Here is a 12,425-nt window from a genome sequence, read left to right on the forward strand (position 1 = left end):
TCGATTCATGATGTTTAATAAAAAATATGTTTTTAAAAAAATACATAAAATTTGAAATTTGCCATGAGTACGTGTGTAAAAAATTAACACTGGATTTTTGAAGCCAACATGGGCACTTTTAGGTCAAAATGTTGTCTCAAATTGAAGAACGTGGACATCACAAAATACAAGAATGCATGTTACACTGGGAAAAAATTGCGAGTGGAAATATGAAAGAACACAATGGCTCACAAAATCAACAAAATAAAGCAGCATTTATTTAAACAAAGCTTCAAATAAAATTAGTCAACAGTTATCCATGAAAATATTTAACGGGGAAACAAATAATTGTTTTATGCCAAGCAGTAAGGAATCAAACGGGTCTTAGCATCGTCGAGCCTGCCCTTCTTGTTCTGCTGTGCAGTGAATCTGGATGACAAAGTTGACGCATAAGGAGTCATCTGAAATGAAGACGAAAAAATAAGCAGGTCAACTGATAAGCAGAACGAAAGAAGTCCACCACCATACTTTAGTTTATTTTGCAGCTTTCTACACAGATTTGCATGCCCATGCGCTACTAAGCTCCCAGTGGTCAATGCAGTTCTTTATCTGTGGCTATTCGCAAATTTTAGTACACCTTAATTATTGGTTCATAGCAACTTAAACAAGGACCTTGCTTCTTAGAAACGTTGTTTGCTGCCATGCTGAGCAAATATTAGCCAAATATTTCATAATCAAGAAAAATATTTACATAGGAACCTGAAGTCTCATTTAAAAACGAGTTTACATTTATGGCCGTTCTTGATCCTCCCTAAACCAGTCACTTACATTTTTGGTGTGAAATCACTTCTTTTGTTAGCAAAACCCACTTTCAGTAAGGGCCCCTTTCACAGATCTATAAATTCAGTAAGTCAGAATGTTACATGCAAACATTAAAAAATAAAAAGGATGAAATAATCATTGGTCGACATAAGTAGACCTTCCAGGAGAGCAGATGAACCACCTTAAAAACTATTTCTATAAAAATGTACCTTCTGTGCCAAATATTTATTTAAAATTGTATACAAGTTTTTATCTGACCACATTCCAAAGTTAGGGATGCTCAAGTACACCCAGCTGCTACTTCAGGACTTACATAAGTGAAAGAATAGGGAAGTGGTTGTCCTCTTTTTTGTGCTAAAGGAGTTAAAAGTTTGGAACAGTTCAATGATTCACTATTTTATCCATCACCAGCAGGCACCTCTCATCTCAGACCCAATAAGGACGTGCCTGATTGGAACGAGAAGTTGATCAGCTTTAGTGTGGTCAATGGCACCTGAAACAACTTTCTTGCTTCCGCAAAGACTAAATTATCTGAATTCGTTCTTGAGCAACTGAAGCCTCAAATCAAGAGGAACAAATGGAGGACAGAAATACATGTTATTTTATCGTAAACTTACCAAAATAGGTGAGCACGAACTAATCATCTGTCTTAAATTTGCCATTGATGTAAGGGACATAATCCAAAATAAGCCTCCAGTCTGTGGACCACACAAGACCCACTGCACCAACAGCACTCCATGTTCCTACTATGGGAGCCCTAAAAAACAAAGGACATCAATTCAATTTTTCAGCTACAACAATGTTCCCCACTACACAGCTCTTTACCTGGACTTCTACTCATTCAGAAACCATAATGTAAACCTAACTCTGAACACCATACCAGACATCATCCATATTGCGGATTTATATTCAAAGAATAACAAGGTTTTTCAAGTAATTTGAAGCTATTTTGGCACCATCTGTAGACTTAGTCATGGCTGACTGAATAATGTTCTGTGGTTCCCCGATCTAAGCACAGTTTAAGCGACAATATTTTAGGTAGTGATTAAACGGTTTAATAATATATAAGTAAATAAATAAATATAATAAAACATGGTCTCAAAATTTTCTTTGAGGCCTTACTGCTGAATACTACAGTTGACGAATACCAATGCTGACTTAGTCGTGATTACACCTAATGCTCTATATTCCATCACCCAACACTTCCTGGGTATCTCGCTCTTGCAGGCTCTTTTTCACCCCTGCTTTCTCTTCATCCTTTCTCCCTTTTGCACCTTCCACCCTTGCCTTGGGTCAAAGTCTAATGAAAAAAAAGACCGGGCTTCTTAAAATGAACACAAGCACCACATTCTAATAATGGCACAAATTTAGCACAGATTCAAGGAATCAACATTTAGAATCACTGTAGTGCTTTCTAAGTGCCTTTTAAACAATAAACACTATGATGAAAAAGTAGGTTTAGAGGTCCCTTAAAATGACGGATATCTATGCATATAAACAAAAATGTTGGGGTTTTATGGGTTTAACCTCCCTTACACCATCCCTCCACCCAAATTAACCACCCAAAATAATCAGACATAAGACCTAAATAGACTCTCCAAAAACTGTTTGACTGAGACATCCGAGTAGTTTTGTTTATGAATGAAGCTCATGTACATGAACAAAGTACGGCTTAGAAAAAGGATACTCAAGCGCTGGCAATAATCGGACATCAGCAAGCAAGCATCAGAACCGTCTAAGAGCACAGTCGTTCTAGTGAGGTTCTCAGGGTACATTTTGATTAAACACAGGGATGGTCTGTAAAGAACACCATATTACCACTGAATATCCCTGATGTAATGGGCACTTTGGAAAAATTTAAAGTTCCTGCTAAGGTATTATCACCCATTGACAGAAGTTCCTGCTAAGGTATTATCACCCATTGACAAGCTATCTTGCTGAAGCGAGAACATAGGATTATTTTCATTATCACGCTGCAACCCAATGATGCGCTTAAAATGTTCATTACAACCTCTAGAATCCATGCAAAGCCTTGCCTGCATAGTCTAAGCAGATGCCAACCCAGGCAGTCATCCGCTCCAGACTTCTGCTTCCGGGTTGAAGCCTTCATCTGCCTCATCTCCCTTAGCTGCAGTGGATATCCCTCCATACCCATGTCTGCAGCCTCCTCCCCCTTTTTTTTTTAGATTGAGAGTATGAGACTGCAGCTGTCTGGTTGCCAGAGTCGAAGTGGGCTTCTCAAGAACGTAGAGTTGCTCACAGCACACCAATTGCTTACAATGAGCTGGCTTTACTGACACTCATTTGCCGACTTCTTTCCGAGAGCTTATCCTGTGCATGTAGCATTTCCAATTTAATGGTGTCATTCTACTGCTCAATTTTACAGGCATACCTTTTTCTTTCCTTGTAAGCACTCCACAAGAGTTCATGTGTTCTCCCTAGTGTGCTTCTCATCAATTGGCTTGCTTTGCTTAAGTTCTTGAGAAGGAATTATGGAACTTTTGAAAGAATACAAATGTTAGGTTTTTAGATCAAAGGATAAGCAAGACCTTTTGGGTGGCCAGGATGGGTAGTGCTGAGCTTTGTAGTTGCAAGAACAACATTTCCAATAATCATTAGCTTCAGAATAAAAACTTAATTTTTATAATTCACTGGGGCAAGAAAGTAGGGGTGGAATTTAGACAGGTGGGTCCACTGTGCTTTTTGGAAGAGGGTCTGCAATATTTCTTCAACTTAGCTTAACGCATGGAGGATTCCATTTGAAAACTTTGGTGGTAAAGGAATCTGTTACTTGTGCTGCAGCTTTTAGTGAGTGCGATGTATTGAAGTGCTCCAGATAACATAAGGTATCTTGCTCTGGAAGGACCCAGAAATAGCCAAAGAAGTTTGGCGATACAGAGAAGATTTCGCCAACTGGGGAATTAAAATAAGACCAGTGCCGCCAGAAAGATACCCAGGCCCACTATCCATGCTGGCGGAAGAAAGACAAAAACCAGGAGGCGGAATTCTTCGGGGCGCCGTCGGGGGCATGGATATCTACAAGGGGGGTTGGGCCAACGTACCATCATTCACCAAGGCCTGTGGGGGGTAGACAAAGAATGTCGGAAAATTCTACCACCAACTCAAAATACATCCACAGCAAGGATGGTTGAAGCATGAAAACCGACTCTGAAAGTCTGCTCGTGGAATATCAATGGCCTGGGTGGCAAAACCAATGATGCAGAATTAATGTCATTTTTAAATCTTTTTGACATTATCCTATTTCAAGAAACCTGGTCAACGGCTTCCCAGCATATTGACGGCTTTAAGGAAATCCAATTAGAAGCGATCAAAAGAGGCCCTTCAGGAAGGGCTGCCGGAGGCCTTTCGATCTATCTGAACACATGGGATCACTTGGTCATATGATAACATCGACACAGGACAAAAATGGATCCAGTGTATCAAAATTGAGCTGACGCCAGTTCCCGGCAATGGTAGGCAGTGGGCCCATAACACCTTGTCAATAATAATCTGTAACACCTATCTTCACCCAAACCCTAAGAATAAAGTGGAGAAAATCTTGACCTTAAAACCCTTTATAAAATCACTACAATCCACGTACCTGCAGGCGGGGCTGGTCGTGTCTGGCGACCTGAACAGGTTCTTGCTTCAAACAGACCACGCCCAACTTATGAATCAACATAAACGGATTGGCGAACCAATCCCAAGCATTATTACAAATCATCAAAAAAGGGATCAGATCGGTCAACAGTGTGCACTCATGTTCGCTGAGGTCGGGATGATCGCATTGAATGGCCGCTTTCCACAAGACCAACCAGCATCTTCAACTAGAATATCTAAACAGGCCCAATCAGTGCTGGACTATACCATTGTGGATCTAGATGTTCTGCAAACAATCGTTAGTTACAAAATCATCCACAAATTGAAGAGCGACCACAGCTAGCAATCTTTTGAAATCAACATCCAACATAAAAGGGCCACACCGACCAAAGACCTGACAGAACCCCCAAGCCTCTACAACCTTAAGAGACTGGTATGGAACGGCAATAACATCAAAGACATAATGATATTTGTGAAAAACATCGATACTGAAGTGACCGGAGAAGACCCATCCGCACATCGGGAAAACTGGGAAAGACTGACCGCATCTCTAACAGAGGTTCGGCAACCACTGTAACATAAAGAAACCAAGTAATACCCCTCAAGCGTCTTTGGGCAATATAGTGCGCAAGAAAAGGACCCTGAATCAAGAAATCAGGAAGCGGCAAGCAACAGCCAGGTCAAAGGGTGATGATATAACCACTCAAATTTATAGTTTAAGGCAAAATTACAAAAAAAGAAGTGTGGTTAGAAAAATCAAAATACCAAACTAACATCTGGCAATCACTATTAGCATCCAGTCAATCAAATAACAACGGGAAATTTTGGGCTGAAATCAATAAAGTTGCAAACGGGCCTGCACAGGTCTTCAGCGCTAATATTCTGGAGGATGACTGGATACAGCACTTAGAGCAAACTCAAATCATCAACTATCCAGTGGGGAGCCCAGCGTTGCAGACCCTGCAATTAGAAAACAATTACGAAGCAGACCAGCTTTCAGATGAAAACAGGATAACGCCATCCCAGGTAGAAAAGGTATTAAAAAACTTGAGATCTAAGGGAGCCCCAGGTCCAAACGGTTTCTGTTCAAACAAGACCAACAATTCTGGGCAGAACATCTTTCCCCACTATTTATCAGTGCACTCCAGACTGGAAGCATTCCCCAGTCATGGAGAGGCAGTATTATTCATCCAATCTTTAAGGCAGGCTCAAGAACTGATTCCGCTAATTACCGCCTCATCGCACTCATAGATGTCGAGGCTAAAATATACGCCTCGAATCTTTTGATGGCCTTGGAAGACTGGGTTTGTGCGAACAAGATCTTGCTGATCACGCAGACTGGCTTTAGGCCCGGAACCAATACCTCATGTAACCTGCTGGTGTTAAACCTCCTGGTGGACAAAGCCAGGGAAAAGTCAACTAAGCTGTACACGTGCTTTGTCGACCTGAAAGCTGCGTTCGACACAGTCCCGAGGGAGGCTCTATGGAATAAAATGTCCACATGGGGAATACCATCAAAGTTGCTGCGGGCCATCATGACCTTCTATTCATCCACTTGGGTTCGAATAAAATTAGGCAATGGCGACCGAACTACACGAAAAATTTACACCCATGTGGGCCTCAAGCAGGGCTGTGTATTGGCCAACTCTTTTCAACATCTTCACAGCGGACCTGGACAAGCACATTGCGGAGACAAAGTGATCCGCCAAAGCTAGCCCATCACAAAATCAGGAGCATTCAGTATGCGGACGACATTGTACTCTGCAGTCAGACCCCGTTGGGCTTACAACGTTCCATCATGAAGCTCCATGAGTACATCAGTGCGCAGGGCTGGCAAATTAATTATAAAAAGACGAAGATCGTCTGTTTTGCTTCTCGTCCAGGGAGGAAATCTTTCAAATGGCACATCGCAGGCAACAAAATAGAGCAGACCTGCTCGTACAAATATCTGGGAGTAGTTGTCGATGCCAGGTGGACTCTGAAAGATCACAAACTGTATAGAAAGGCACAGGCAAATAAACTTTGTTTTGCCCTAAACATATAAAAAACGAAATTGAACTGTCCATCCAACACGCACCTGTTGAAGGCGATAGCTGCCAAGTTTTTACCCTCGCTCACTTATGGTTCGGAATTGTATAGGGGTAAAGATGCAAATTTTCTGAACACACAGCAATCAGAGCTGTTCAAATATATCTTTAAGATTCCGAGGTTTGTATCTCAATCATTGATTCGCCTGGAATTTGGTCTATCAAATCAGCATCAAGTCAGACAAGCGGCCATTCTAAAAACATGTTGGAAACTAAGAGCAGCCCAAGAGGACACGCTTATGGGCCTCTGTTGGATTGAGATGAACAACCAGACCAAGTGAAAAAACGCTTGGAAACCAGTATGGGAGAACGCCCTTGCAAGTCTTAAGTTGGAGAAGGCATGGAATACAAATCTAACCTTTGCGGCTTTCAAAAAAGTAACCAACGGAGCAGCAAAGCAAAGATCTTGGCTAAAAGACAAAGCCGCAACAGCACAGAAAAAACACAGTTGGACGGTCTTGGACATGTATGAGAAAAAATGGAGCCTCAACCGTATTTAGTTAATCACATATCCAATGCCGCCCAAAAAAACACTATTACAATTACGGCTGGGTACCACCATTTTAAAAGACCATACACCTCCATGGAAGCAAACATGGCTGTTCCCTGTCTGCAGACTATGTGGGCAAATGGAAGAATCAACGTTGCACATATCGTGCATCTGCCCATCCTTGAAAATTTTGAGACGTTATCTACTGCATGTATTCCGCCATTTTCAGATTAGATCATGCCGCCCAGCTATCATGCTAGCACTGAATAGTTACCATCTGCAGACAGCTTGTAGGGTCGCCAGATTCTGTCAAAAGGCATTGCTGCTAGTAGTGAAGACTGAGAAAAAAGATCACTGAACGCTCGAACATGGATGCCCGAAGGGTTATGAACAGACTTTGAATCCCCTCTCATAAATATACCAAATATATAGACATTTTAGCAAGTTATCTTTTTGCTTTCTTTTTAACGATCCGCTAAAGTTGTACATTTTATTCTTAAAACATGTGTTTTTATGTAACCATATTGTAAAGGTTTTAATTAACTATATACAATAAAAATGTACTGCTCTACTGAATTGGCCTCCATTTACAAGCTGATCCAAGATTGGTGAATTTGTGAATTGGGATCAACACTTCAGAAAAGATTTGAGTGGCTAGGCAAAAGGAAAATCAGCAGTATTGTAGGGTGCCCATCAAAGATTAGGTTAGTTCAGTAACTCTCTGGAATAAGAGCAGTTAGATCTTTGGATGTATTTTTACATTTCCCCCGAGACTAGTCAAAATAAAAAAAGCAAAGTAGTGGGGCGGTGGGGGGGATAACATTTTTAAAAAGCACAGGTTGGGCAAACAATGTACATGTCAGGAAGGGTGTGAAGCAACACTGAGCAGAAGGTGGAGGAGAAGCTGATGTGGGAGAGGGCAAGAAAGCATATGCATTCACACAGAAGAAAAACAAGGTTGACATAATTATAGTGGAAGGATACTAGTCATCAAGTCAAAAGGATGGAGGGGGAGGAGAACCAAGCAAACCCGAATGCAGATCTGCCAACTCTCAAAAACGAATGCAGATCTGCCAACTCACACGGTGTCACTGTGTGCCAGAAGATATCCGCTCCCTTCACAGTGTCACCCAGTGGGGAGGCGTTATCACACGTTGGCAGGGAAAAAGGGGTGGAAAACCACTGGTAAGAGTGGACTTCCAAATACTCAAGGGGGGGGGGGGCGCCAGTCCACATCATCCGCCCCAGAATGCGCTCACTAGTGGTTTTAACCCCTTGCATGCTGATGACGAACCCCAGCCGTCATGCACTACGGTGCTCGTGTGCTGATGACGGCTGGGGTTCGTCATGGCCCGCCCCTGTTCATTTGTTTACAGCACAGGGGCGGAAACGGGCCAGCAGTGAAGGGGTTAATTAGTGCATTTTGTACCATGGTTCTGTCATTGTGCATTTTCGGCCTTATTTTTAAAGGCAGGTGCGCTTTTCCTGAGAATGGCTTGGACTCGTGTAAGGAAGAGCAGGAACAGCCTCGGAAATTCATTAGACAGTGAAGAGCTGCCCAGGGTCACAGAGCACCTGTCCCTCACTTTGATTTGAAGGTAGCACATTGCCTGTGGATGTTTCACAATTCCAGCAAGGGGTTTGGTTGTATATTAGTAATACATGCGTGTTTAGTATTTCAGTTTCATTAGCCAGCATGTGGTAGGTGACATTTTTTTGGTCGACCATTTGCCACCATCGGAGGACGTTGCTTTAAATGACACTGAGGAACATGTTTTGGAGAGTTTTTTCAGGCCCCAGAAAGATTTACTCCTGACTGGTGGAGGCCGCAGCCGGGTTAGAAATAATAATTTTCACGTCTGCCATGTGTTGGAGGGCAGCATACAGACTTGTTTCCCAGGCAAGCATCTTTCTTTTAAAGGTGGCCTCTTGAGGGTCCTTCAGTGGGTTTCGTTACTATCTGCTGTGTTGTACTTTTAAGACTACAATAGGATTGCCACCCTTCCCAGGTAGAAATAATGGTGATATTTTGAGGTTTCAAAATTCTGCAAAGGCCTGAACAGGATACCTAAATAGAATGTTACATATACTCATCTGTATAAATTTTTACCATGGCTTTTTAGTCTGTGTTTACTTTTATTATCAGTTAGGTATTATTAAGAGAGCTCCAGAACACATTTTAAAGTGCATTCTTCTTATAATTACTGTTTCAAGTATGTACACATAAGGGGAAGTAGTACTGGTGTCTGGCAGTTCTCCTAATTTTTGTATTGGCCGGGTTGTTAGGGGGTAGTAGGTTGCTGACCTTCCATTGCAAATGTTTTTTAACAGTTTCTAAAACTTTTTAATGCATCTCATTGCTTAAAAGTGTGCAATTTCTGATATCTAGTGCCTTCCATGCCCTTCATTGCTTGTTTTTGGTCATGGGCAAGTCTTACTCCAAGTGTTGTACATTTGGTCATTGAATGTCACTCCTATGCACATTGAAACCATGAGAATGTGACACATAAGCAGTCTAAAAACTTGGTAACTATGGTCTGGGTGCAAATTTGGTGGGCTTTCAGAATAGGACGTTGTAAATACAGCTCAGACTGGTGCTTTGCAGAGATCTGAATGGGACTTTGGTATGAGGACCTGGATGGGGCTTTTGCCCAGTGGAATTCCCAATATACTGCTCATTTAATTAGCCTTCTTACCCTTGTCTCGATCTACCCTTTCCTATGTTTGAGGGGGCCCCGACTCCCAAACATTTTGCTCAGGGGGGCTTGACAGAACACAGTTTGAAGACCACTGCCCTAACCCAAACGCAAAAGACTTGAGGCTTACAAATGATAAGCTCTTTGCAAATCAACAATTTGGTGCGACTGTCCCACTTGTCAATCGGCGAAGGGCACCACCATAGTAAAATACTGAATGTTACTAGGGCATATTCTAAAAATGCCAGACAGAGATCTCTGAATTCATAGCGGACCACAGAACCTCTAGCAGCCGACAGCTCGCGTGATATAGGTTGTGGGTCAAATGGATAGATTGTTCTCAAATGGAAAATGGGGGTGGCTGTGATTGAAAATATACAGGATGCATCAAAGACGAGAGGCTGTACACCGACCAACATCAAGAAACACACAGAGGGGTACTCTTGCCGAATACCCCAATTAATTGGCGGGGGATGGGGAGTTCCCACAAAATACACACTAAGAATGATAATTCCTCGAAGAACTGAGCGACAGTCCATAAAGCAAAGCGTGTCTGTCAACAGTAACCTACACGGTCCAGATTAGGCTCTTGATGCTGGGAAAAATCAGAAAAGCTTAAAAAAAATTAGTAAAAAACGGGCAACCCCAGTGCCCAGACAGCCGCGACCCTCACCAGTTCTTGGCCAGCTGCAGGTAGCGCGGCCCCAGCAGTTTGCTTATCATCTTCCCTGTACACGGCGACCCCGCGGCTCAAAGTGACTCTGACGGTCAGTCAGCCCAGACCCAGCGGACAAAGATGGCTGCCGGGGACCTCCGAACTACGGGCTGCCCGCGGCGCGCCTGACCTGAATCACAAAAACGATTGGTCGGAGGAGACAAAGACTGCTAACAGGCGAGCGAAGAACACCCCCTTATAGAGGGACCTCGTGTGGGATTTAATTATTTATTTATTTATTTTATTTATGCGTTTTTATATAGCGCGGACTTTACCCAAAGGCGTCAGAGCGCTTCACAATAGGAACAGTAATGATACATGAGGAGAAAATTACAAGTGAACAAATTACAAAAGCAAACGTTAAGTTACATGAGGCAAAAGTGACAATTGTGAGCAAACAAAATAAATGAGGTAGCAAACGGTGCAATAAAGGAGGAAAACGTGACGTGTGCAGGTTACAAGAGAAAACAAAGTACAATTAGAGGTATAATACTGCAATATATGGCAGACACTCAAGCACAAGAACAAACGTTACGTAGGCAATGGTGGCACTTGTGCAAGTATCTAAAGCAAACAAAATGTGAGAGGTAGCTAACTGTGTTACAAGAGAAAAGTGGCATGTGCATGGTAAAAAAGAGTACCAAACACAGGTAAAAGGGTAATACTGCAATAAATGGCAAACACTCCAACCACAAGAACACACTGGGAAGGCACTTCCATAGTCATGGAGCAGGGATGTGGAATTCCTATAGCCCGACGCCCAGGACATATTGTTTGGGGTCAAGGGCAATAAGTTTTAATGTGTATTTTGTCCTTGGGACAAGTAGGCCCAACCCCCTGCAGCACAAACCCTTTGGCTGCCAGTTTACAGTAGCACATTAAGGGCCAGTGAAGAGCACTGCCTGAAGTTATTATTTGTGTGCCTATGTTAATGCTGTTCAAACTTGTATTTATGGTTCATTAATGGAAAGCCTTTATTATTAGGGTAAGCGCTCTAAGTAAATGAAAGTTCTGACTGCACTACTTACAGTGGTTACAGTATAAAAATGTGTACTCACAGTTTCAAAGTTTAGCACTTTGAGGCTATGCATAATGCTCCCAGAATGCTCTCTGATTAGATGCAAATATTTTCAGAGAGCAAGATTAATGACTCTTTGCTTTCAATATAAAATGTTCCTAAAAAAATGGAAGTAGGAAAAAATATTTTGCTAAACTACTGTGAAATTTCAGGTACCGTTTCTTTGCAGCATCATTTAGTAAAATGTGTGGATGCATGCTAGTATTTTGCAAAAATGTTCATATTGGAAAATCAGTGTAACCAGTTTCAATAAGATTATGAGAAACAAAAATAAACTAACATAGGCAAAGCCAAAAGGTCTGAAATTACTGGACAGCCTTTTAGTTTTGCCAATATGTGACTTGTTTTGGCATGGTTTTTGTAAAGCCTTCTTGATGTGAGAGGTGACGGGCCCTTACCATTATAACAAACATTGGCAAACACAAATAAAATTGGTCTAAAAAAACACACACTGCCGTTTCTGCCACTGAACAAAACAACTTTGTGTGCCAATATACTCCTTGTGAAAGAGCTTTATGCTGTCACTCACAGTGAAGCCAGCCGATACAGAGAGAGGGAGAGAGAATTTTAACAAACACAAAAGGTTGGGGTTAACGCCAGACCAAATTAGGGGCCCTATTATTAAAGAAAGTCTCAAAAGTGCACCCTTAGTATATGTCCTTGCATTAAGTGCAGCTATATGGCTTTCGTGAATTTACAAGAATTTATAGAAGTAGGGCAAGAAATGTACTCATGGAAAATATTTGTGAACTACAGTTTATCATGAGCAAATATGCATGTGTAGATTAGCTCATGCAAAAACCCTAGTGTTTGCAAGGTCCTTTTCCCATCCACCACTTTTTTCCCAACTCTGGAAGGTTTACGTCTGCCATTGTCAGGAGGAGTACATTTCCAACATTTCTCAGTCTGGGAGAAGAGTTTTTGAAAATCCTTAAAAACACCCTTAGTAGATTTGCAC

At 41.9% G+C, this 12,425-nt stretch overlaps 1 protein-coding gene across 1 annotated transcript; it reads right to left on the reverse strand.

Annotated features, from left to right (window-relative positions):
• Positions 1-235: 235 nt before the first annotated feature.
• UQCR11 (ubiquinol-cytochrome c reductase, complex III subunit XI) lies at positions 236-10,481 on the reverse strand. The gene is made up of 3 exons (XM_086947151.1): positions 10,348-10,481; positions 1,419-1,558; positions 236-440 (listed from the first exon to the last, which is right to left on the reverse strand). The coding sequence occupies exons 1-2, from the start codon at positions 10,395-10,397 to the stop codon at positions 1,438-1,440; spliced, it is 171 nt and encodes a 56-aa protein (XP_086803277.1). The 5' UTR covers positions 10,398-10,481; the 3' UTR covers positions 236-440; positions 1,419-1,437.
• Positions 10,482-12,425: the final 1,944 nt, after the last annotated feature.

The sequence above is a fragment of the Lissotriton vulgaris genome, chromosome 12, assembly GCF_964263255.1.
Source record: "Lissotriton vulgaris chromosome 12, aLisVul1.2, whole genome shotgun sequence".
NCBI classification, from domain to species: Eukaryota; Metazoa; Chordata; class Amphibia; order Caudata; family Salamandridae; genus Lissotriton; species Lissotriton vulgaris.